General features: G+C 45.8%; 1 protein-coding gene across 8 annotated transcripts in view; it reads left to right on the forward strand.

Moving 5' to 3' along the window:
- Nucleotides 1–27,724, forward strand: part of PNPLA7 (patatin like phospholipase domain containing 7) — a 125,941-nt gene that overhangs the window by 76,379 nt on the left and 21,838 nt on the right. For all 8 annotated transcript variants that reach the window (XM_069942788.1, XM_069942786.1, XM_069942785.1 and 5 more), the window contains 7 exons: nucleotides 3,106–3,219; nucleotides 5,759–5,834; nucleotides 11,813–11,962; nucleotides 17,491–17,554; nucleotides 18,148–18,316; nucleotides 19,608–19,790; nucleotides 22,460–22,578. In XM_069942788.1, coding sequence (XP_069798889.1) covers nucleotides 3,106–3,219; nucleotides 5,759–5,834; nucleotides 11,813–11,962; nucleotides 17,491–17,554; nucleotides 18,148–18,316; nucleotides 19,608–19,790; nucleotides 22,460–22,578 — 875 coding nt within the window. The remainder of the gene's footprint in view (nucleotides 1–3,105; nucleotides 3,220–5,758; nucleotides 5,835–11,812; nucleotides 11,963–17,490; nucleotides 17,555–18,147; nucleotides 18,317–19,607; nucleotides 19,791–22,459; nucleotides 22,579–27,724) is intronic.

The following is a 27,724-nucleotide window of genomic DNA, read 5'->3' on the forward strand; positions in this document are numbered from 1 at the left end:
GCCTGGCCTGCAGTGACCGTGTGCCCATAGAGCTCCGCAGCGTCTCTGAGGACCGGGCCCGTGTGTCTGGATATAGTCCTGACCTTGTTATCTGTTTCTTTTTCTGTCTCCTGAACCAAAATAGAGTGTGACGCATTAGCGCAGCATGTCGTGTAGTTGCTAGGTAAGCTGTTTCTTCATTTTTTTCTCCTGTATTCTCCACTAATTGGCCTTGCTGTCAGAAACACTTGTCTGGGATTTTAGGCCCCATAGGTGAATGCAGCGTTTCCTAGGAGCAGAGTGTCAGGGGGTCAGTGGTGACGTGATGTACAGATGGCTGCGGTACGTCACTAGGCACCTACCATTCATTATGCTAAGATAGATAGAGATAGGTTACTCATTTATTTATACAGTTTTTAGGCTATATCCACACACCATCATTTGTATGAAAAGAACGGCCGTTGTTCATACTGCAATGATATGCATTAAAGAGCCATTTTCACACAATATATTGAACAACGGCCATTGTTTGCACTGTACATCATTGCAGTATAAAAAGAATGGCCATTGTCTTCATACAAAGGATGGTGTGTGATCATAGCCCAAAGTTTGCTAACTTCTAAGGCTTAGGGTGTTAGTGTATAACGGGAGTTGCACTTTTGTAGCTGAAAAGCCATTTGGCCACGAAGACCGTTCTAAAGGATCCTTCACTTTTTAGTGTTCATGTCAGATCTCCATAAAATGACCCAATGACTCAGGTTCAACCATTGTCCAACAAAGAGAACTGCAGAAATAATTATGGCAGCACCATGGACAGCGGCGCTGTGAGGAGGCCATGCATTGTCTGTAGCTATATTAGGGTATATCCCTCCCTCCTCACTACTAGGCAGACCACAAGGCCGCTCTCTCATCCATTCATCGCAGTATATGCTGCTGTCCCGTCAGGGGAAATTCACACATCTCTGTTTCTGGGTTGTTTCTTTCCTCCACACCTATATGGTTTTCTCTAAGTTTGCCAACATTTTTTCAGAGAAAGTCTGCCCCATGTAAAGGTGTGAATTCATTCTTAGTCATTTCAATGGATTTCCGAGGCGTTTCAGTAATCACACACCGGCTGCAGTCTAGCTGGGACCGGACCCATCTCATTGTTGTCAGTGGTCCTGTGGGTTTGGTGTGGACCCAGGAGCATACAGCTATCTCCCATTGATGGAAGGAAAGATCTAGCAGGATGAATGAGCCATTCCTGACCCTTTGTTAGGCTAGGAATTGTCAGTCGCTTATCTCTCACTTCATATTTTACTTATTCAAGTGAAATTGTGTTATTCAAGTGAAATTGTGTTATCGCTCTCTATTACTGCTGCACAGGGTACATTCACACATAGCAAATCCAATGAGCAAGACAACATAAGTACAGTGAATGTTTATGTGGCTGCACATGAGGATTATCCCTATTGAAGTGCAGATAATCTGCAGCTTTTTGTGTGTGAGTGAGTCTCAATATCAGGTTTTGAGGGTTTTTTGTGTGTTTTTTATTTTTTTTTTGGCGGTGCTGATCCATGTGCTTTTATCTTTACCTGATGCACAGCTAAAAAAGATCGCTTTACAGCAGGGGTGGAGAACCTTGGCTCTCCAGCCGCTGTAAAACTACAACTCTCATCATGCCTGAGTAGCTTTAGCTCTCCAGGCATGATGGGAGTTGTTGTTGTTTTCAACAGCTGGAGAGGCAAGGTTCCCTACCCCTGCTTTACAGTAAACGGCATGTAATTTTGCAAAGTATTCAGACACCCTCGCAGTTAACCCCGGAAGAAGCTATTGTAGCAGAACGTGCGTCAGGTTGTGGACCCCAGACCCTTCATTGGTTTGTGGCAGGGGATGTGTGATAGGCGTACTGGTGCCTTACTGTCAGCCCCCCTGTTCTTGTGATGCTGCATACCTTATGTGTATTTTTTCCCCTCATGGTACTGCCTATTGGTTGTATTAACCATTTGAGCTCTGTTACATGGTTTGAGCACTTGCACTTTAACTGTATATATACTTATTGACTTTTATTCCACGTGACATCTTCCGGACCCCGGAGTGTGTGTGATTTTTATATCTTTTTAAACAACAAACTTTTGTTTGTATATATTGAATTGTGCATTGGGATTTTTTTTATTGTGTTGGGGATTTTTTTTTCTTTAATTAACCCTTGCAGTTATTCCAACTTGTTGGGGTTGGCAGCCATTGGGGAGAGTTGGTTTATCACTTGATTTATTCACAGTTTCACAGTATTCACCACACTGGAAGGCTTGTCCCTTCAGCAGCTTTAAGTGTGATAAATCACCTCTCTACAACAGCTGGATGGCCCCTTGTCCCAGGAGGGTTATAACCTATTCACTCAATCACCTGCTGAATGCATGGCTGCAGATACATTATTTTAGCCACCAGGCTGGGGTCTCCACTGTCTATGGCAGTAAATGGTAAAGAAAGCCCTGTCAAGCCTCCTTGTCCCTTTGCTTCAGGTCAATGCTAGTCTTCTGGACCTTTATCTAGGACAGACTGGTTGCTATGTATACGATGCCTGGCGACTTCATTGAATATCTAGCAACAAGCCCATGAAACACAACTACATGTACATAGCTGGACACTTTGCTTATCACGCGCAGCAGGACACCCTTTCAAAACGGCGGCAGGTTTGTAGCCTATGTACCATGGCAGACTACGACCCTGCCTGAGTATTTAAAGGGTATCCTGCTGCACAAGCAAAATTACACTTACCCTGTTAGGCTTTTTTTTTTTCTTTGCTATAAAAGTTGTCGTTATGAAGCTTTTATATCTTTCGTTCTAGGAAATTAAATTCAGCATGCTTCTGTACTACGCCTTGTACCCGTATCAGTGATCTCGATGGGTTTGCCGTAATCATCAAGCAGCAGTCTTAAAAATTCTGATTATAAATTACAACACAAAGCAGATTAGAAAGTTGTAGAAATTTTTTATTATTTTGCAGTTTTTGCATTGAACTCCTGTTGATTAGTGACACACATACACGCACACACGCACACACACACACTTTCACTTGCACTTCTAATACTTGTTTTTATTTAATACCAAACCAGGCATTGGTCTTACTGCACTTTCTCCTTGCAGGTTGAAGCCTTAACGCACCAGCCCAGAGCCACCACTGTCCATGCCGTACGCGACTCTGAGCTTGCCAAACTACCTGAGGGTGCGCTGACATCCATCAAACGCAAGTATCCCCAGGTAAGCAACACGTCTTATTCACATATCTAACATTGACATATTCCGCAGCATAAAGACTCTATCTAGATCACTGTATTCCCTGTAACCATTGGGTTCCCAGTATATTCGAGAAAAATCAAAGGAAACCCTCCACAACCACATGATGAATGTACGAGCTCCGTGCAGATGTTGCTCATAGTCTGATTTTGGACTCATGACCTCAGCGTGGTAATTTCCATGTGTTTTTTTTTTCCCCACAATTACTAGTGAAAGTCTTCATACTCCAACTGGGTTTTCTGTATATATATCCTGATCCTACTTTCTACAGAAACTGTACCCCTATGGTTAATGTAGATCAGGAATATGGACTTTGTCCCTCCAGCTGTTTAAAAACTACATCATGCATAGACAGCCATAGCATGATGGGAATTGTAGTTGTGCAACAGCTGGAGGGCGGCAGGTCCCCCATCTTGGATAATGCCAGGGCTATAAATTTTACATATGAATACAAGGTCTATGGAAGGACCTACCTTATTGGCCCTGTACTGGTTATCACATTTGGAAGCTGTACATATCTTAAAACAGAAGTCCAGCCATTTTTAAAAACTGGCAGCCAGCAAGGGCAAGGGGCAATGTATTAACCAGCCCTAACTTACCTCTCCCATTGCCTGCGATAAATGGGGGAACCGGCCTCAGGACCCCTGCCAGAATGGATTTCCCCCGAGTTATGACGCCACGACTCGGGGGGGGGGGGAGGATGCTGGTCCCGGCTGATGGACCTGCCGCTCATCCATTAGTGACTGGAGCGGTGTCCCTCCCCAGTCAGTGACTGGCTGAGCGGCCAGTCCCCTGCCCCCCAAATAAACAGGGAGACCGGACTTCTCCTTTATGACTTTTCCCAGTAAAAGACAGGTACGTTCACAGGTACACAGGGGATCCACACTGTGGATTTGGTGCAGATTTTCCCAGTTGATCCACAGTAATACCTGCAACAAATTTGCCCCAAAATATACACAATTTGGTGCAGATTTTCTGATGCCAATCTTCTTGTAGGATAGACATCTCTGCCCCTAATAGGTTCAACACTATTGTTACCTGCTGAATTGTGTACTAAGGTCCTCAAAGCTACAGTATCCATGTTATGTGTTATTTATTTAGGCCGTGTCTCACTGTGAATCCTCATCTGTGACTACATGTCAGTACTTGTTATTCTCCTCTGTTGTAATTTTAGCATCTTATACTTATGTGATAAGAATTGTCTCTGTATTAGCAGTGATATTGGGGGGGGGGGGGGGGGGGGGGGTGGTGAGGGAAGGTGAAGGCTGAAGCAGGGCCCCCCCCCCCCCTGCAGGGGGGGGGGGGGGGGGCCTGCAGGGGGGGGCCCTGCTTCAGCCTTCACCTTCCCTCACCACCCAGACATCTCACATCCGCACTGTGGTGTCACATCTAGTACATTGCTGAGGACCGGAGGCTCAATGAATAATTAGCGGCCAAGCTGAGAGATTTTCGCCACACTGACTGTCCGCAGAGATTAATGCATTACACCCTTTTTATCCCTAAGGTCAAGAATAAGTATAGAGGTAAATCAGATATATACAGGGATTATATACAGTATACAAGGTTGGAGAACAGGAGTGGTCGGCACATGTTGCATCTGTGCTCTGCAAGTAATGCACATCCGAAAGGGCAGATAGACAACCAGAACTGCAGGGAGATGGTAAAATGTTGGACACCATAATGGAGATCTGACGAATCCTATTAAAGTTAGTAGGGTATGTTGAACGCCATTGGTGTCCTTTGCTGAGCGGGACCGGAGACGGGAGCCTCACTGCAGCCGCGCCGTCGAGCAGGTAATGTATGCTCTCGGCGGCAGGCTGCAGGATGCGGCCGGGGATGGGGGGATGCGGGATGTGGACTGCTGCGGCCGGGGATGTGGCTGCGGACAGCGAGGGGTTAAAGCACATATTCACAGCGGGATCTCAATCCCGCTGTGAGTATGTGCTATCATAGGAGTGAATGGTACCGGATCCGCATCGGTTCTCGCTTCGAATCCGCAGAAGTGAGATCCGCTGCGGATCTGGTAGGTGTGAAGGCACCCTTAGGGTAAGTTTACATAGTATCGTTTTTCATCTGAATAATATACTGCTAAGTACTTGCCATAAATCTGAAGGGTGCAATATATTTCTTGTGCCACAGTTTTGGCTGCAGATGTTCTCGCCATGCCTACATGTATATCCAAATACTTTTTATGAAATCCACCGTGAGCCTGCTCTAGTATCAGACATTGTATGTTACACCTCCTTTAAGCTCTCATCCTAATATATAAACTCTTAATAGGTGTCACCGGGGTTAATGTGACACATACAGTATAGCGTCCTCTCAGAGAGGACAGTGAGAGATAGTTCAGATGAAACCCAATTACCCAAATGCATACAAAATCAATATTCGCCCGTTTTACACCCGGCTCCCGGGCCATTACCAGCTGATTGATAGTGAATAAGGAATTGGCCAAGTCTCGCGGAAATTAATTCAGATTTTTTTTTTTTCCTCCTTTATTCAGGTGGTGACCCGACTTATTCATCTACTTGGAGAGAAGATCCTTGGCAGCTTACAGCAGGTCAATGGGCCCCTTGCAGGTAAGAAGCAGCAATTGTCCGCCTTTACTCTCTCCGGTTGGCAAATCGCTGAATTGTGGTCTTTAGGAAGGTGGCGGAGAGCCAGCTCCTCATACATCATTGACTCATTATCAGCGCACATACAGACTGCAGAGAAAGTGGGACATGTGAGATAGGAGCGGAGCGCTGGAAGCAATGGCCGTGCTGGGCTGGATCCTGTGCTGTGATCTGCCCATATCTAATGATAGCGGCTGTCAGAACGTGCTGGTTATCATCCCTTACAGGTCCCAGTCTTCATTCAACTAACATTGTGGAAAAAAGCCAGTGTATGGTCAAGGCCAGAGGGAGAGGTAAAGGTATGGGGAACAGTGAATATTTATCTAATTGAAGCCTAAAGCTTTCCATACCTTCCGAAACATGCAGCCAATATCCATGTGTTCAGAACACCACATGCAGAGCCATGTATGCTGAGTGATGCTTTTCCTTCCCATTAATCTGCTGGATAAATCATATGAGTTTCCCAACCATTGCAAAGCTGCAACTCCCAGCATGCCCTGGGATATCCCCCATACTCATTAAATGTGTTTCCTCAACTTGTGTCATCCAGCTGTTGCAAAACTACAACTCCCAGCATGCCCTGGGATATCCCCCATACTCATTAAATGTGTTTCCTCAACTTGTGTCATCCAGCTGTTGCAAAACTACAACTCCCAGCATGTCCTGGGATATCCCCCATACTCATTAAATGTGTTCCCTCAACTTGTGTCATCCAGCTGTTGAAGAACTACAACTCCCAGCATGCCCTGACATTTAAAGACCCATCAAAGGCTTGTCAGAGCATAATGAGAGTTGTAGTTTTTGAAACAGCTGGGGAGCCACAGCTTGGGGATCACTCCATAAGATGGTCAACCAGTTCCACCAAAATTGTTGTGTTTGGCCCACTTTGATCTAGTTGTTATGGAAAGCTTTAAATTGGTTGTTAACCAAAAATATTGTCATTTTCTTTTTAATCAGCTCTTGACAGAAAGTGCCAGAGTTTTGTAATTTACTTCTATTACAACATCCCCAGTCTTCCAGTACTTATCAGCTGCTGTATGTCCTGCAGGAAGTGGTGTATTCTCTCCAGTCTGACACAGTGCTCTCTGCTGCCACCTCTGTCCGTGTCAGGAACTGTCCAGAGCAGGAGAGGTTTTCTATGGGGATTTGCTACTGCTCTGGACAGTTCCAGACATGGACAGAGATGGCAGCAGAGAGCACTGTGTCAGACTGGAGAGAATACACCACTTCCAGTAGGACATACAGCAGCTGAGAAGTACTGGAAGACTGGAGATTTTTTTTTTTTAATAAAAGTAAATTGCAAATCTCTGGCACCAGTTTATTGGAAAGAAATATTTTTGGAGTGAACTTCCCCTTTAAGCTTAGTAATTTCTTTACACATGAACAGATGCACTAGAATCGACATCCTTCCTAATAGTAGGAGAAGACTTGTGATTGACTTCTGGGCAAAGGTCACATAACTCGCCATTAATATTCTTCATGGTTAAATTACTCCTCGTTTACAGCCATCATTCCTGCCAGCTAATGTCTGTGACAGATTACATGAAATTACATCAGGATGGCACAGGCAGGGTGTGGGCATCTGTCATGCATCCCAGTGACATGTGCCAGTGGTGGAGGCTGCTCCTGGCACAACATCTGTCTGCAGTCACAATACAGTCCTGTCATTATGTAGTTAGGCTTGTAGTTCCCCTTTACCAGGCTCCACTGTCTATACATTGTCAGCGGCCATTCATCTACAGCAGGGATGGGGAACCTACCGCTCTTCAGCTGTTGCAAAACTACAATTCCCATCATGGCTGGACAGCAGCAGCTTGGCATGCTGGGACTTGTAGTTCTGCAAGAAGTGACTGCAGGCACCTTACACACCACTGATCAGTATAATATACACAACTGCCGATTATGATGCCTCCTTTCTATAGGGACTCTCTGCTCATGCCATGCAGCAATTCTTATAAAGCTTATACCATGGCGTCTTGTTATTAATTCACCCTGAGGGGTCAGTACATGGAATGGTAAATGGAGGGTCTGGCAGTAACCCAACCCCTGCAGCGGCCTAGGACCTTACACGGCATCTCTGGAGCCCTGTTACAATGTGCTTAATGCTGTTTTCTCTGCCGGATGAAGCATTTCCACATAACCTGCTCCCGCTGCTAGGTCAGTGAGTATAATTCGCCTGCTCGGGATGTTTCCTTGGTTACAATACGGTGACTCATCTGTCCCAGTAGAGTGTAAACAGGCACGTGGCGGCGTAGAAGAACCACTTACCTGCACAGTATGGCGTGGGGGGGGGGGGGGAGGGCTGCATAGCGCCATCTTCTGGCCGTTTGTGTTACTAGCCCTTGCACCCCAGGAATAAGCCTGCTTAGAGTTGGGCTTCAGACAGGCACATGCATATGTGTGATCTATAGGTTATATCACTTGTAGTACCTAAATATAGGAATTTACATTATATTATAAAGGAATTAAGGAATTTTAATCTGTTGATTCAGACCTTTTAAAGAATTTCATTTTTTTTTGTGCCCATGAAGGCTTTTTACCAGTCAGGTTATCTGTGCCTCTTTAGGTTGTTCAATTTAGACAGCCCCTTCTCTTCCCTGATATGAGGAGCCCTCGCAGCCCCCATGTGCATGTCCTGACATTAGGGACCCCCCCCCCCCCCCCGGGGTTGCAGATTTCACCTTTATATTGTTTTTAGTAAATATAGTGTAGTCCTGGGTAGTACACATGACTACTTGGAATACAGATATTGACTATTGGGCTGCTCAGCAGGTATAAGGTTACCTCCTTTCCATTAACATACCCTAAAATGCCCCAAAATGCCCATTTTTGAGTAGGATTAACCCAGGGGTGTCAAACTTGTAGCCCTTCGGCTGTTGCAAAACCATGCCTGGACAGCTAAAGCTTTTAGTTTTGCAACAGCCGGAGGGCGCATGTTTGATGCCAACAGCCGGAGGGCCAGTTTAATTGTCTTAGCAATATCAGGACCATAGGCACGTATGCATTACTCTACTGGGGGACTACTCAGTGTTTGGTAACTTACTCTGGAAAACAATACAAAATATATAAAAAATATGACTAAATTCATAAAAGTTTCTGTGAATAAAAGTCCCAGTTCTTTTCATCTGAATGTGCATGTTTCTGCAGCAGGCACATGGATTTCTGCATGCATCATTCAGATGAATGGGATAATCCTAGAAATTGCTGCAACATATCTACTGTGTGTGGATTCACCCTTACTAGAAGTATACAGTATGTTTCTGCTTTTATATGTGATACACAACAAATATAAACCTCTTCAGTTCATGGTCCCTGATCTGGCAGACTCGCGTGCATTAGGATGACAGTATAATGGTTTCCGCTCTCATGTTCTGATAATCCACTGCCTGCAGCCCTGTAATCCTAACCTGATTGTCGGCCCCTATTGAGCAGAGTGTTTCCTAATGCACAAGATGACTGTCAGCGCTTAAGTGGCTGCTTATGTATTATTATGAGTGTGAAAAGATCGGGTCCTGTGAACTCCTCAGCCTGGAAGATTGTCCCTGTCTGCTGCAGATATGTGACCTAGTCAGGGGTGTCATGGTATTACCAGTATTATCCATTATCGTAGCTCCCGCCCGGCGCTCCTGTGATCACACGGCTCCAGATTCTGCCTATTACCCTGTGTATTCACAGCCTGTTAATAAGACTACTCGTCTCTGCTGTGCGGTGTACAGCACGCCTCTATTGTGAATCAGCGCATCGCCATCTCATCAATCATAGTCACGTAAATCCCGTCTGTCTTTTCACGTTGACCCGTGAGGGGGCAGATTCCATTTCGCTGGAAAATTCTATGCGTCAGGACTCAATTGTTTTTTTTTTTCGTTTTTTTTTCTTTCTCTAATCTTTTCAATTTTTACCCCTTCGCTTTAACGAAAGTGTCGCGGTATCTCATTGAAAGTATTCCCAGCAGGCGCCAAGCAGAGGCAGCGAGGTATAAAGAGCGAGCCCCGCGGCACAGACCGGACCCCCAGCTGTCACCGAGTCTTTTCAAGACTGAAGACTTGCTGCTTTCCACAATAAACATGTTGCATAACTATAGAGCGTTTTGTAAAGGATTCAGCCGCCGGTATCTGCCGCTTCACAACCCAGATTTAATTCTCCGATTCTGGGGTTAACCCTGTCAGTACCTGACTGTATCTACAGCTCCTCTGCGTATACTGTGCACTGTAAGCTCTCCTCATCCATAGAGCAGGCTGCACTTATTACTGACAGGTACCGCTCCTTCCCGCAAGGGCCTGCACATAATAGACCAGTGTAATGTGAGTTTCCCCTTCACATGTCTTGTATGCTTCCTACTGCACCAAGACATTTCCCCTTCATAGCTTCCTCTTCTATAAGGGTTTACTCTTTCATCCTCCCATTTTCTCTTATCGGAAATTACATATAAATGCTTTGTACGGGACAGTGACATACACTTCTGCAGGGATGAGACCTGGGGCAGTAATCCTCTGTACTCCTATATATTCTAGGCTGGGAGGCTAGGGACACCATGAGGCACACAACACATTCAAAGGGAAACTATTAGCAGATTAAAAGCATCTAACCTGCTGATACCGCCCTATAGTGCACTGTTTCTTACCTTCATGCTCTGCACCGTTTCCATCTTATTCGGAGTTTAATCCCTATAATAATAAAATATATTTTGGTGCACAGGGGGTGCGCCGATCTTCTCTTGTCCCCCTGGCCGGCACTGGAGGCAAATCGGTGTCCAGTTGTAGTCTCGCCCCCAGTGCACCAATACTACTTATTAGCATAGGGATTAAACTCCTAATATCACGGAAACTGCGCTAAGGAAGGTAAGAAAATGTGCACTATAGGGAGGTATCAGCAGGTTAGATGCTTCCAACCCCCTGATACCGGTAGGTTCCCTTAAAATCAGTGACCTGTAACCAGGGGCGGATTAACCATAGGCCCCGGGCTGTTCACCAAGCCTGGGCCCCCCACCCCACTGTAAATATGGCGGCACCAGCCTGGCGTTCATAGTACAGGACAGACAATGTCATCATGTCCTGATTTGTGCAAAATTGCCATAAAAAAACTGTGATTTTTTTGCCAATCATGGCGGAAGTGTAGCCAGGAGACAGTACACCACTGAAATTATAAATCTTTTGGGGTGGTCATGGGCCCCCCAGGAGCTCAGGGCCCTGGGCTGCAGCCCGAAACGCCCCTATTATAATCCACTACTACCTGTGACCAGAAACCACAACTCCCATCAAGCCCCAACAGCTAAAGGCAGTAATGGCAATAGGAGAACTCCCGTCAGTCGCTAATACCTGTTGACCAGCCATAGCTATCCCCGAAATTGTAACTTTTCACCTGTCCACAGGTTAGGAGATAAGTATCTGGCCTCCACCAGTCATGAGAACAGAAGTCCCTTATCCCCATAGGTGAGCTGTGTACTTGGGAGTCCCATAGCAAGTGGAGTGTCAGTCAGTGACTCTCTGTGAGCCTGTGCATTTCCTGCTCACTTTGGGGACAAGGAACCTTTGCTTTGGTGATCGGTTGGGATCTCGGTGTGTGCGGCCCATTGCTGCAGACACTTTTCACCTATCCTGCGGCCCTCCAGCTGTTGAAAAATACAATTCCCATCATGCCTGGACAGCCAAAGTGAAAGCCTTGGCCATCCAGACATGATGGGAATTGTTGTCTTCAGCAGCTGGAGAGCAACAGGTCTGACACCTGTGGGATAGGGGATGAGTTATATTCTTGGAATACCCTCAGACTGGGCAGAATTACATGGACATCTGGTAAAACCACAGATCCTAATGGAAGGATTAATCTTCTTTGCCCCCCATGTTTCTAGCCTGTTCAGGCAGCTCTCATCTGCTGCACATGGCATCCACCTCCTCACTATTTAATATATGTTGACCCCCATTGTGTTTTTCTTTTCATGTCTGCAGGTCACGGTCTTGGCCTTCACACCACTGGCAGCAAATGGGACTCTGGGAACCCATCCAGTAACCTCTCCACAGTAGCCATCTTGCCAGTATCGGAGGACGTTCCGCTTACAGCCTTCACCCTGGAACTGAAGCACGCGCTCAGCGCTGTAGGTGAGCCATTTCTGTGCATCGATCCATGCCCCTAGTGGGTCTTGCAGTCCAATTTCCCAGCCAATCCTGCTGTGGATGGATTTACACCCATAGCCGGAGCTGCTGCACACATTAGTCATCTAGTGGCCTTGGCTCTGGAGTGGGGATAGACACAAGTGGAGATTTAATTACATTTAATCCTTTAATTAAGTTAGAAAATCAGCGACGCTGTGACAGTAATGAGATGTGTTGTTGTCTGAGTTCAGTCCCTGCTTCAGGAGCGCTGTAATTTTACCACAGTGTCCTGGATGAATGCATATATCCCCAGTATGGTCAGGTATTACACGCCGTATACTGTCTGCAACCACAGGATGCTGTCAGTCATTTTACCACAGTGTCCTGGATGAATGCATATATCCCCAGTATGGGCAGGTATCACACGTCGTATACTGTCAGCCACCATTGGATGCCGTCAGTCATTTTACCACAGTGTCCTGGATGAATGCATATATCCCCAGTATGGGCAGGTATCACACGCCGTATACTGTCTGCCACCATTGGATGCCGTCAGTCATTTTACCACACCACAGTGTCCTGGATGAATGCATATATCCCCAGTATGGTCAGGTATTACACGCCGTATACTGTCTGCAACCACAGGATGCTGTCAGTCATTTTACCACAGTGTCCTGGATGAATGCATATATCCCCAGTATGGGCAGGTATCACACGTCGTATACTGTCTGCCACCAGCCGTCAGTCATTTCTAACCCGGTGTAAGAAATATTTCTCCCTATGAGATCATCTGGCTCCTCTCCATCTGCACTGCAGCCTCTTCTCATATCTGTGATACGGGTGACTAGTCATAAGCAAACTTGCCAAAAGTTCACCTGAACACTCTCCATTTCACCTAGCACTCTATGCAGTTTTGTATTTCTGGAAATAATTGGTGGCTTTCAATCATACATCACCAGTCTCATCTGATCACAAGTATCTGTGACCTTTTTAAAGGGGTAAGTCACCAAAAAAAAAAAATTGGTGTAATTTACTTGTATTAAAAAAATCTCCACTCTTCCAGTACTTATCAGCTGCTGTATGTCCTGACAGGGGTAGTGCGGTGTAAAGCATTTATTCACTAAATAACACACATTACAAAGTTATACTTACGGAATCGCTGTTGACCCCGGACGCCATCTTGGGACAATGACGTCATCTTCAGGAGGCCGGCCGGACCGCTCCGGCCCTCCCTCATACTGCCCCCTTATCAGCTGCTCAGCCGCCATTGGCTAAACATAACTATGCTGGAGTGGGGCCGACATGAGGGAGGGCTGGAGCGGTCCGGCCGGCCTCCTGAAGATGACGTCATTGTCCCAAGATGGTGGCTGGGGTCAACAGCGATTCCGTAAGTATAATGAACCACACTGCCGGGTCTAGCGTGGGTGGGGGGAAACATGGGGAAGAGGGCCATTCACTTAAATAACACACATTACAAAGTTATATAACTTTGTAATGTGTGTTATTTAGTGAATAAATTCTTTACACTGCACTACCCCTTGAAGAAAGTGGTGTATTCTCTCCAGTCTGAAACAGTGCTCTCTGCTGCCACCTCTGTCCATGTCAGGAACTGTCCAGAGCAGTAGAAAATCCGCATAGAAAACCTCTCCTGCTCTCCAGACTGGAAAGAATACAAAACTTCCTGCAGAACATGCGGCAGCTGATAAGTACTGGAAGATCTATGCGTTTTTTTTCTCATAAAAGTAAATTAAAAATATCTGACACTTTCCGGCACCAGCTGATTTGAAAGAAAACATTTTTGGTGAACAATCCCTTTAAGGCTACGGATTTGATGATGCATCACTAATATTGCAAAGTCTCATTGCAGTCGCACTACTAAACCTGGTTGCCTTGTGGTCACAGATCTCGAATCCCAAGTGACTTTTCCAGTATACATTTCAATGCACGTTCCATGCGAATGATTTACTTGTGACATGTAGCACTCGCTGTATGCAGCTACATCAGCCTAACCTTAGTCCCTCAGTAGTAGATCAGAGTCCAATGCAGTCTGGAGACATTTATATGGCAGTCAGAGGTGCGGGGCGTCTCTGTAATATAAATATGCTTGGTTCCTGTCTCCATCCTTTTTAGTGCGTTACATATTGGCACGGCTGGTATCTCTTCAGTTGGCAGCTACACCACATAGCTTAAGATCTTCCTGGAAAGAAATGATACGGAGCAGAAATATGTCTGTAGGAAAGGGTGTTTTTTTTTCACGATTTGGTGCCAAGCTCAAGGAATATTAGAGCAGGTTTAATTAAATTCTATAAATTCATTCTGCATCGTGTGTATAGAAGGGACGTCTTAACATGAAGGACGTTACTGGAGTGCACCAATACACTTAAGGGACATTAATAGAGCGAGCATAACATACAGGGATGTTACTGGAGGGCGCTGTGTTACATACAGGGATGTTACTGGAGGACGCTGTGTTACATACGGGATGTTACTGGAGGGCGCTGTGTTACATACAGGGATGTTACTGGAGGGCGCTGAGTTACATACAGGGATGTTACTGGAGGGCGCTGTGTTACATACAGGGATGTTACTGGAGGGCGCTGTGTTACATACAGGGATGTTACTGGAGGGCGCTGTGTTACATACAGGGATGTTACTGGAGGGCGCTGTGTTACATACAGGGATGTTACTGGAGGGCGCTGTGTTACATACAGGGATGTTACTGGAGAGCGCTGTGTTACATACAGGGATGTTACTGGAGGGCGCTGTGTTACATACAGGGATGTTACTGGAGGGCGCTGTGTTACATACAGGGATGTTACTGGAGGGCGCTGTGTTACATTCAGGGATGTTACTGGAGGGCGCTGTGTTACATACAGGGATGTTACTGGAGAGCGCTGTGTTACATACAGGGATGTTACTGGAGGGCGCTGTGTTACATACAGGGATGTTACTGGAGGGCGCTATGTTACATACAGGGATGTTACTGGAGGGCGCTGTCTTACATACAGGGATGTTACTGGAGGGCGCTGTCTTACATACAGGGATGTTACTGGAGGGCGCTGTGTTACATACAGGGATGTTACTGGAGGGCGCTGTGTTACATACAGGGATGTTACTGGAGGGCGCTGTGTTACATACAGGGATGTTACTGGAGAGCGCTGTGTTACATACAGGGATGTTACTGGAGGGCGCTGTGTTACATACAGGGATGTTACTGGAGGGCGCTGTCTTACATACAGGGATGTTACTGGAGGGCGCTGTGTTACATACAGGGATGTTACTGGAGGGCGCTGTGTTACATTCAGGGATGTTACTGGAGGGCGCTGTGTTACATACAGGGATGTTACTGGAGGGCGCTGTGTTACATACAGGGATGTTACTGGAGGGCGCTGTGTTACATGTTAGATTTCCTGTTGCTCTTTGCTTCTTAATGCTCGGTGAATCAGTACTTGTAGTCAGTTTCTTTGTCATCCTCCTCCATATCGGTGATTCGGCCCCCGGCCCACTTGCATTTTGCCTCCGTGTAAGTGTTATAAAATGAGTGATAATAACAGATTATCAATTCTTCACAGTTTCCAAGGAGACTTGGGTCACACAGACCCGGCCCCAGTAAAAGCAGTGTACATTTACCTCCTGTAGCCCCTTCTTTATCACAATCACCGGATTCTGATGATTATCACGTCTCTGGGCATTGTGCTCCATACCTAACAATAGAGACGCCGCCGCCGCCTCTCTCATGGGCTACATGGCCGACACAGAATGACATTTCCTTATGGCTAAACATGGCGGCAGGTTATCCAGAGGAGCGTCCTGTGTGGCTATAGACCCTGCCGCAGCTGGTGCTTATATCTTATCGTGGCTGGTGGCCAATGATCCTCTTGGCGCCTGTTGTCTGCTTTGACGCAGGTGTCCATTTAGAGCTCCATGTATTATTCATCCTATCTGACTTCATGCATGTTCTTTATTTTCCTAGAATACTTATTATAGTTTTATTTTCCAGGATGTATCACATGTTGTAGATATCTTGTCTTACAGCTCAGATCACGTAGCGGGTGACGCGGGGAAGCGATGCAGCTGGCATTTGGCGACGTTTTAGGGGCATTGTGGCTGTAAATGTCATTCTCTCAGGTGTCTTGTTGTGTCACCCGCTCTTTGTTCCCAGTCCCCCGTCTCATGTTCAGAGGTCCACGGTAAATGTGGAGTCATTCTCTGGAAAGTCATTGCCGCCTAGTGTATGGCCGAGCTCTGGGCACAGCAAGCATGCTGGGGAAGGGAATAGATGTAGCAGCTCTTAGGAGAATATTCCTGACAATTGTTTCCCTTCATGGTCTGTATGACTGAAGCCATTCCTGTAGGTTTATCTGTAACAGCTGCAGTCGTTTTAGCCTCCAAACTTAAAGGGGATTTTTCTTTTTCTTTCAAATCAACTGATGTCAGAAAGTTATATAAGTTTCAAAGTTACTTAATGGTCAGAGGGATTTACTGCTGCTCTGGACAGTTACTGACATGGACAGAGGTGGCAGCAGAGAGCACTGTGTCAGATTGGAAAGAATACACCACTTACTGCAGGACATACAGCAGCTGATAAGTACTGGAAGACTTAAGATATTTAAATAGAAGTAATTTACAAATCTGTATAATTTTCTGACACCATTTCATTTGAAATATTGTTTTTCCGGAGTACCCCTATAATATGTCCAGCATTCCCGGGCACCCAAAGGCCAGCCAAGCATGCTGGGAGTTGTAGTTTCACAACAGCAGGTGAGTCGCAGGTTTTAGACCCCTGAACCCTACTATTATAATAGTCAGGTCTGACCCCCAAACCTTCACCAGAACCCAGTGCTCAGTAGATTGCTCCACCTGCAGGTGCTGTCAGGTATTGCAGTGAATGCGGCTTTGTTCTATGTCACTATCCTTATGTCTTGTGAGAAGATTACTTAGGCCGATCCTTCAGCAGAGGGGACAGATGTGTCATGCTGTGACTTCTGTGTATTATTATAGAGACTACAATGAAGGGGAAATGTAGGTCAGAGATAATCTTCAGCTAAATTCTCCGTTATCAGCAATTCTCGCTCTATTGTGCTATGGATTTAGGCGGATCAGAGACTAGTGATACTTCAGCAGCCATACGAGGGGCTGAACCCTATCTGCCACTTCTCTTAATACCTTCCTTGCACTTATCCGCTTTTTATGGGGCTGTTTACATTGCATTTACAGGGTCTGTCTGGCCTACAATATGCACCAAAAAAGCTTCCAGCATACATGTTATTTATGAGTACATGGATGCCCAAACACCCAACAGTGGTCAAACATATCCTCTTGGATGGGGGCTTGTCAGCCGTATAGAACATACTGAGCTATTCCATACAGAGACCTCTAGTCATATGTATGCTGCCAAGTGTCTTCTCACATCTTATACCGCCAAAGTACACCGCAAACACAGACTGAATAGACCCTTATATAACAAGTCTTTCTGATGTGTATATACATATATTCATGTGTGTATATAATATGTGCTTGTCTCTTCCCCTCAGGCCCCACTTTGCTGCTCACCAGTGACAATATTAAGCAGCGTCTGGGATCGGCGGCTCTCGACAGGTCAGTACTGATACAACTGGTGGATATATAGTGATAAAAGGATTCTGGCGATCTCACTATAAACCAGTAATAATTGCATGATTGTATTATATATGTGTAGTTAAAGCTGGTGAATTCGGAGGTAACTAATCCACTATGTCAGGGATGGGGAATCTTTGGCCCTCCAGCTGTTGCAAAACTACTCCTCCCATCTTGCATTAGCTGTGGCTGTCCAGGCATGATGGGAATTGTAGTTTTTGCAACAGCTGGAGGGCTGAAGGTTCCCTCTATCCCTGCGCTATGTGAAGGGACATCTACATATCCACCAGGATCCTGTGATATCCCTGACGGCCTCAGACACTTTGTGAAAACTAAATTCCACTCTTCTGCTACCTACTAAATCTCCACACTTGTTCTGATACCATTTCTTATGTAACACACGGTGTCTGATCCCACTGTTTGTCACCAGCTCTGCCAATGGTAGATAGTAACAGAGAGCGATGCTTGTGAGTGATGGCAACAACGCATAGACCCATCGTTGTTTCTGCTATTGAGATGAAGCATATCTGCATGGGATTATCTTCATGTAAACCTCTCTCCTTTTTGATTGACAGCGTCCATGAATACAGACTTTCTAGCTGGCTGGGTCAACAAGAAGACATCCACCGAATCGTCCTGTATCAGTCCGACTATTACCTCACGCCTTGGACCCAGCGCTGCATTCGACAAGCTGACTGCATCCTAATCGTGGGGGTGGGAGACCAGGAGCCCACTGTTGGGGAGGTGAGAGAAGAAATAGTTAATAGTTAAAGGGAAACTATCAGCTAGAAAAGGGTTAGGTTATGGCTTTCACAATCACTCCCTGTACACGTTTTGATCCGTTTTCCATTGACGTTTTTTTTAGCGTACACAAAACATGGTCAACTATGTTTTTGTGTATGTTAAAAATAAAAAAAAAAACTTAATTTTTATATTTTTTTTTTATAATGGAAGTCAATCAAAAACGGATTGAATGGATGTGCGCAAATACATCAGTTTTTTTCATGTGTGTTTTTTTTTTTTGCAACAAAAATGAACTGCAAAAAACACAGTGTTAACCCAGCCTAAGCCAGAGAATCCCATCCTGCAGGTTCTGTCAGTACGGTATTATGGCAGCCTGGGACACTCAGTTTCTCCTGTACATTGGGACAGCAGTAGGGGGATTATCTTCCCTTATATTGGGGAATAGCTCAGAAAGAAAGTTAGATGATGAAATGATTAAAGACTGATAATGGGGCGACATGTGGCTGTATAGTCACTGTTTATTACTGGTGGTATAAGGATCAGCCGCTGCCATTCTCAGGCACGACCAGGAGAACATAGGTTGGATAGTTTCGTATGGGAGTGTTATTAAGCCCCGGGCTGCACTGTATGAAATAAATGGCCTTGGCGTTCTCTTACTGAAATATTGGTTTGATTTCCACTTTATTAAAGATCCTGCCCAGACGTGTACAGGCCGCATGTAATCAGCAGAGAGCGCAGGAGATTGTGCGCGCGTCTGCCGGGGTTCAGCGGGAGCAGCAGCAGCGCCAGTTTTATGTTCACTCACAGGATTGTACTAGACATTAACCATTTACACTGCAGCAATATAGATGGCCAGCAGGAGGGGGACTTAGTCTCTGTTGTAGCTTACTGTATCCCCAAACCAATACAGCCAGCACCATTTCCAGTACAAAGTATTCATTAAGAAGTCCTGTCACGTGATGGATCCTAACCTAAGGACTGCCACCTATAGCGCCCCCGAGTTGTGTATTATCAGTAGATTGTGTAATGCTTTTATATTCCTGCACACCCCAGCCCTACCGTCATGGGTCTGATGACCTGAACGAACAGCCTCATATAGGTTCTTTATCATTGGTGTTTATGGAAACTCTCTGCAGTGAATAATGTTGCTGCATGAACTGCACAAGTCACAAGGCCGTGTGTTCTGTTATATATGGCTGCAGTTTCCCTTATTGATTTTCTCACAAGCAGCACCGTATAAGAAGATCCGATTCCAGTGAAGGATGTTACTTATGTCTCCTTTCTCTAATAGCTTGAAAAAATGTTGGAGAACACAGCAGTCCGTGCTCAGAAGCAGCTCATCCTCCTCCATAAAGAAGACGGGCCCCCGCCTTCCCGCACCGTTGAGTGGCTCAACATGAGAAGCTGGTGTTCAGGCCATCTGCACCTTTGTTGTCCTCACAGAGTTTTCTCTAAGAAAAGTCTGCCGAAACTGGTAAGAACCTTGTGTCCCCACACACTAGTAATGGTAATGACTGTAGGATTGTTTCTGCCGCCACATGACGTGTAAACAAAACGATCCACAGAGATGGCACAATGTTCTCTGGTCCACAGCGGTTTGTCTGACAGGAATCCCTATATAATGGTTATATAATGGTCTCCATGTGCTGTTCGCTTGTACAGAACAAACTCTTCTGCAATTACTTCCTACCTGTCAGATGTGTGCAGCACCACAAGGCGGCCTGTCCGGTGGTTACTGCTGTCACCTGACATTTCCTGTTCTCTTGTCAGCATTGAGGATTTAAAGCTGTATATATCACAATATCTATTGCAGGGGGGTCAAACTCCCGGCCCTTTAGCTGTGGCACAACTACAATTCCTATCATGCCTGGGCATCCAAAGCATTGGGTATCCAGGCGTGATGGGAGTTGTAGTTCTGCAACATCTGAAGGGCCGCGGTTTGACACCTGTGATCTATTGGATTATTTACTCAGTGCATGTGATAGAATGGATTATAGATCAGGGTGGATCTTTTGCCTAAAAAAATGATGCAAGTGATGTATTGTCGCAGTCTGTGAGCAAATCTACCCCAGAAGCCACACAATATGGTGAAGATTTGTTTTACAGAATCAGCAAATCCAAACCATGTGAACTTGTCCTTATAGCTGCTGTAAATGATTGTATCCCCACATCTATGCATTTTACACATACAGCATAAGATTTTTTTATACAGTCCCAACATGTTGCACCTAACCTGCTGATATGTCCCTATAGCGAGTGGGGCGCCGAGGAAGAATACCATTTTCCTTCCTTGATCCTCTTTGCCGTTTTCGGCGGGACTACCACCCTCAATGCACCGATCTGTCACGACTAATGAAAATGCAGTGATGAGCGCCAGAGTAAGGGCAATATTCCACGGGCCCGATCAACGATGTAAACGAGCACCGATCTGCTCGGCCTATTCCACGGCCCTATGATCGTTTAGCGAGGGCTGCAGGGACATCGTTACCGATGTCCTTGCAGCATACATTACCTAGCAGGGCTTCTCCTCCGCTCCGTCTTCCTCCTCGGGTGCCGCGGCGCAGCATCAACTCTGGAGCGGACTGACTGAGCTGTCAGACTGCTCAGCCAATCCCTGGCCGCTGCGTTTCCGGACTGTGATTGGCTAAGCGGTCTGACAGCTCAGTCAGGCTGCACCGAAGCTGATGCTGCGCCTCAGGACCCGGGGAGAAAGACGGAGCAGAAGAGAAGCCCTGCTAGAGGTAATGTATGGTGCTTCTCAAATCGTCGGTCGCCCGCCGCGCACCGCTATTCCACAAAGCAGTGCGCGGTGGGTGACTGATGATTTTAGGTTTGGGCCTAAATAAACCATCAGCCGATGACACGATCGTCGGCTGATCATTTTCTCTATTCCACCCAGCAATAATCGGCTGATTATCGCTCCGTGGAATAGGCCCCTAACAGCACTGCAGAGCTCCGTCCCAATATTCATCAGAAAAGGACGCGGCTGGGCAGATCAGATTGGAGGGTGGAAGCTGCCTCTTCCTGAAATAGCGCCACTCTTGTCCTCAGTTTGGATGGGGTAATGCAGCTTCATTTCTTTGAACTGAAAGGAGTTTAGTTGCAATACCACACACAGCCTGAGCACAGGAGTGGCACTGTTTTTGAAAAAAAGCTGCTGTTTTTCTAAACGATATTGTATTTGACCATATTGATACCCTTCATGCATGGTGGCTGTCAATTTAGTGGACACATTACATGAAACACCTGACAGAACCTCTGACATGATGTGAACACGGCCTAAGGGCCCGTTTACACAAGGAGATTTATCTGACTGATTATTGATGCCAAAGCCATGAATGGATATGAAAAGAGGAGAAATCTCAGTCTTTCCTTTATGACCTGTTCTCTGTTTATAGTCTGGTCCTGGCTTTGGCTTCAATGATCTGTCAGCTAAATCTCTCTGTGTGAAAGAGCAGTGATGTGGACATTAACCACTAGTATAAAGCCTGGTCAGTGCTGTGTAGATATGTTTATTAGGGAGACCTGGAGGCAATATATAATGTCACCTGGTTATACAGTACTGTAAGGCGCCATGTTTATTCCTCGCTCCATCCTGAACGTCTCTGTGGATTGTGCGGACACCTCCACTATAAATCACTATAATATCGTAGTTACTATAGAAACCATTTCCCTCTTCAGCCTCCGCCATACGACTGGTGAGGTATTACGGTATACCTTCCCTGTTTTTTGGATTTCATTGTTCTCAGCTTCTTAAAAGGCTTTTCACAAATCTCACCCAGGGATCTGCTGAGTAAGGAGGAGGCGGTAGGGATCGGCGGAGACTTGTTTTACTGTACCGTCACTTCTTCTCCTCAGATTTCCGGCATTTTATATTCCAATGACAGTGATGGGATCCCCAGAAATGTCTTAATTTAGGAAGGTGGATACCACTGCAGTAATAGTCACAGCTCATGCAGTCAGGGCAGGAGAGAGTGGGTGACATCCTATGTGGGAGCAACAGTAGCAGCCATATTGGTCTCCACCCAGCTTTCCACAGCTATATAAGAGCATAGACCACTTCTATCCAACTATGATGACACAATGTTATCTGGATTTGTGTGGATTTTTAGCTATTATTTACAATATATATCTTTTTTCCAGCTTGAGATGTATGAGCGGGTGTCTCAGAAGCCGCCAGACCGTCACTGTGATTTCTCCCGTCTGGCCCGGGTCCTAACAGGGAACACCATCGCTCTTGTGCTAGGAGGAGGAGGCGCCAGGTACGGACTTTATTCTGCATATTCCTTCCAGCAGGTGGTTATAACATTGGTCACTTATAATTAGAGAGCAGCATCCTCTCTGTTCTACCCTTATAGGGGTAGTTCACCAAAATATTTTTATATTATATTAAATATATTAAATATAAATATATTAAATATTTATATATTTTTTATACCAAAACATACAGCAGCTGATAAGTAGTGGAAGATTGGAGATTTTTTTTATAGAGGTATATTACAAATCTCTGGCACCAGTTGATTTGACAATAAAAAAAAAAAAAAATAGGTGAACTACTCCTTTTAAAGGGGTTTCCAGGATTAAAAAAACATGGCTGCTTTCAAGCAGATCGATTCTCCAGAAACCGCCCCGAAGAACGGTGACCTGTTGTGCATGTTTATAAATGACCTTCCTCATCCTCAGCCACGTCCACAGGACTTTATCGGCTCTTATTTTCAGAGGCCGTCATACAAAATCCCCTTTGTTCCCTGCTCTGCAGGTGACTGGAGGAGCGAGTAGTATGGCTGGGGATGAATTGGCATATTGTGTATCATTCTATTATCATTTCTTCTATAGGGCGGCATATTAACCGCTTAGAGGAATGGCAGCCTGCAGCGGGTGATCGCTCCACATTCTGCAGGGAATCTGAGGACTGACTATAGAAACAAAAAGGATGCTGCTCCCCCCAAACACAATTCCACCCCCACAAATCTACTCAGTGCGTAGGCCGGGCATCTGTTACCGTCTCTCACTTAAAGGGCAAACGTCACATTGTCGTCTTCACTGAATGTACATTAGCAATGTATGATACAGTTAGAGGAATAGTCTTTATAAGGGGATCACTGTGCAGGGGTGAGCAGGCGCGCGGGGGGGGGGGGGGGGGGGGGGGGGGGGGGGAGGGGGACTGGAACATTTTCTGGAGCTAAGGAAAAGGCATGGACGGTGGCAGTAAGAATGTGCGGGGGGATTTTTAGTTTTCAGGCACATCTCCCAGCATGCACAGTTGCATATATAATCGCTATGAGCAGGTTCTTAAAGGGCATTAGAGTGTATTGTGGTATATTGGGGGCAGTTCGTAATAAAATGTTACCCTGGAACACGGAGAAAGGTCTTGGTGGAGTTGCTGTTATCTTAAAGGGGTAATCCGGTGACATTTTCTTTTCTTTCAAATCAACTGCTTTCGGAAAGTTATATAGATTTGTAATCCAGTCTTCCAGTACTTATCAGCTGCTGTATGTCCTGCAGGAAGTGGTGTATTCTCTCCAGTCTGACAGTGCTCTCTGCCGCCACCTCTGTCCATGTCAGGAACTGTCCAGAGCAGGAGAGGTTTTCTATGGGGATTTGCTGCTGCTCTGGACAGTTCCTGACATGGACAGAGGTGGCAGCAGAGAGCACTGTGTCAGACTGGAGAGAATACACCACTTACTGCAGGACATACAGCAGCTGATAAGTACTGGGAGACTGGAGAGTTTTAAATAGAAGTAAATTACTGAAACCAGTTGATTTGGAAGAAAAAGTTTTTCACCGTATTATCCCTTTAACTATTTTACTTGTGAACATTACAGAGCAGTTGTATATAGCGCTAACGTATTCTGCAGCGCCTTACATGCCTCAGATCAGCCCCTGTCCCCTTTAGGCCTCATAATCTAAATCCACCAATCTGTATGGCTTTTTAGTTTGGATGTAGAAGTGACCCGATGTACCCGGAGGACATTTCTCATTGTTTTAGTGCAGTACCTATAGGGTGATTTCCTCTCCGGCATTGGTGACTGTAGCGGTGGTTGGCGCGGGGTGTGCACTTCTGGTGCTGATGACTCTTCTAGGGTCCTTGTTAATGCACCAGATCACATCCCATGTGTTAATTCAGGTCAGTAGAGACGGATAACGTGAGTCTCCTCAGCAATGACACAAGAAGGTCTCATCGTCTGATTGTCACTTTGCCTCGGAGGTAGCGGTCTCCAGCTCGACCCACACGCACGGGGTATATAAATGAGTAATGAGCGCAATCTCCCTGATACGCCCGCAGGCAGCACTTAAGACCTTCTGAGGCCGCAGCGAGCGCCGTGTGACGTTCTCTGTGGATTCAGACAACTGTAACCCGGCTGACTCGTCAGCGCAGAACAGCTTATCCCTGCCTCCTGAGAGGCGGAGGTCTGTGTCCCGGTCATGGAACTGAAAAGGTTAATTACAGATGATAAATTGGTAACATCTGAGCTGTAATAAGAGCCATGACTCCCATACATGTGCAGTATAGGCCATCTTAGGCCCAGCACTCCGTGTAAGGATAACCGCATGGCCGGTGGCAGAGGTGGAGACCGCATGGCCGGTGGCAGAGGTGGACACCGCATGACCGTGTCGGAGGGTCAGTCTTTTAGGCACATGTACCCACTCCTCTGAGCCTGAGAGCGCCACCTACAGACTGCCGCTGTAATGGCGTATAGTATAGACACGCCTGTAATTAGAGCTAGACGTCCTCTCATGACTACAAGCACAGGATGGCAGCTGTCAACACGTTTTTAATTTTCCACTATAATCCTATATTTACCCTGTTATGTGAGTCACTTATATTCAGGGTATCATTGCATTATACAGCATTATAAAACATGCAGGTGCGAGTAGTAGTTTATGAACATATCTTATAAGCCATATGATATGTAAAAGGAAGAAAGATGGCGGCATAAGTTACCACATAACTTTTACCTACACCCCCTCAGCCATTCACCCCCCAGTGTATATACCACATAGCATATACCTACACCCCCTCAGCCATTCACCCCCCAGTGTATATACCACATAGCATATACCTACACCCCCTCAGCCAGTAACCCCCCAGTGTATATACCACATAGCATATACCTTCACCCCCTCAGCCATTCACCCCCCCCAGTGTATATACTACATAGCCATTCACCACCAGTGTATATACCACATAGCATATACCACATAAAATATAACTACACCCTCTCAGTCATTCACCAACTATACTGTATACCACATAATCTATAACTACACCCCCTCAGCCATTTACCCACTATACCAGGGGTCCTCAACTGGCGGAAACCAGCTGTCCAGACCCCGGCTGCTGCACTGCACCCCTTTGCACAGTAACTATGAGCGATCGTAACAAGCGCTCATAGTTACTGTGCAGCAGCAGCACTGACAGTCACTCTTGTGGCAACAGCTGTCACAAGAGGCCACTCTCCATCTCTGGTGTCTGCGCTCAAATGACGTCACTGCGCCAGGACAAGGGGAGAGCGGCCTCTTATGACCGCTGCAATGCGGCCAAAAGAGTGAAGAGAAGAGGATACGCCCGGACCCAGGTGAGTATAAGTGTTTGGTTGTTTTATGTTATGTGCTATTTGGGAGGGGGAGCACAGGGGGCTGTATACTACTGGGAAGCACACAGCAGGGGTCTTTATAAACAGGAAGAGCACACAGGGGGTCTCTATACAAACGGGGGGAGCACACAGGGGGTCTCTATACAAACGGGGGGAGCACACAGGGGGTCTCTATACAAACGGGGGAGCACACAGGGGGTCTCTATACAAACGGGGGGAGCACACTGGGTCTATATACAAATTGGGGAAAACACATGGGGTCTATATACTACTGGGGAGCACAAAGCAGGCAGCTATATACTGTTCGAGAAGTGCACATGGGAGCTATATACTACTGGGGGAGCAGACGGGGGAGGCTATATACTACTGGGGTAGCGCTTTTTTTTTTCCAGTTTTCCAGTGGGCCAGTTTTCCCACTAATAAGCATCAATTCTGTATGTAAATAGTTCAACAACATTTGTGAAACGTTACCAAAACACATTTACTACTGATGTTGAGCTCAGACCTTCACCTGACAATAGACCCCAGTAAGTGGCCCTTCACTAAAAGTTGTCTAGTACTCCTGCACTATACTGTATACCACATAATCTATAACTACACCCCCTCAGCTATTCGCCCACTATACTGTATACCCATCTGTTGCTGGTTAATCGTCCACTGACATGGAATAAACATGGGGATAGAAGAGGATGTGGAGATAACCGGTGGCTGTCTGAACGTCTACATGAGATTCCTTGATGTGTTCAGGAAGAAGAACTCATGTATGTCATCTGCCATCTGCGATCTGTGTCATCTTGTGAGACTAGGGCTTTGAATCCCAGATCTTATGCCATCTATAGTACACATAGGAGATAGGAGGCCCATGTTAGTCAGCTGCAGCTTGGTATTATAGTCTTAAACACAGTCATGTCATATAATTTTCTGACCATATTAAAGATGCAAGAACCAGATCCCTGCGGTGCGGCTGAGCTGCATTGATGTGTAGATTATCGCTCACAACCCTGACCCTTTCCATAGCAACCTGTGAGCGTTGTACATGTATGTTTTGTCTCCTCTCCTAAAGGGGTGAAGAGATGGATCATGTACAAACAGAAGGAAGCTGCAGATGTTGAATTTATTATATATATATATATATATATATATATATATATATATATATATATATTACACATATACACACATACAGTGGTACCTTGGTTTAAGAATAACTTGGATTGAGAGCGTTTTGCAAGAAGAGCTCACAGTTTTTCATAATTGTGACTTGGTTTAAGAGCATTGCTTTGGTTTAAGAGCTCCCTATACTGGATGGGGGTGGGGGGGAGTGAGGGAAAGGTACAGTCTGCATAGCGGGGTCTACAGCGCTGTACTCTGATCCAGGAACTCTCCCTCACCTTCCAAATCATGGCTGGGGCTTTCATCAGGGGGCAGACCTGTGGAGGAGGTAATCTCTTCATAGCTGTAACCCCTCTCTCCCCAGACAGAGTGCTGCATGTATGTGCCAACATATACCCTACTCATTCCTTCATGCTCCCTGCTGTCTGCCAGCCATTATGCTTCCCATCCTCTCCATTCCTAATATGCCTGCACTTACACTCAGCTATACACACTGCTGCTATAATGTGCCTGCACTATGCAGTTACTATACATTATACACCACATGCTGCTATACTGTACAGTAACTTATATATCACATATCCAGCTGCTGTGTTATCAGGGTTATACAGTTACTATACATTATATACCACATGCTGCTATACTGTACAGTAACTTATATATCACATATCCAGCTGCTGTGTTATCAGGGTTATAC

Source organism: Dendropsophus ebraccatus, chromosome 10 (assembly GCF_027789765.1).
Source record: "Dendropsophus ebraccatus isolate aDenEbr1 chromosome 10, aDenEbr1.pat, whole genome shotgun sequence".
Taxonomy (NCBI): Eukaryota; Metazoa; Chordata; class Amphibia; order Anura; family Hylidae; genus Dendropsophus; species Dendropsophus ebraccatus.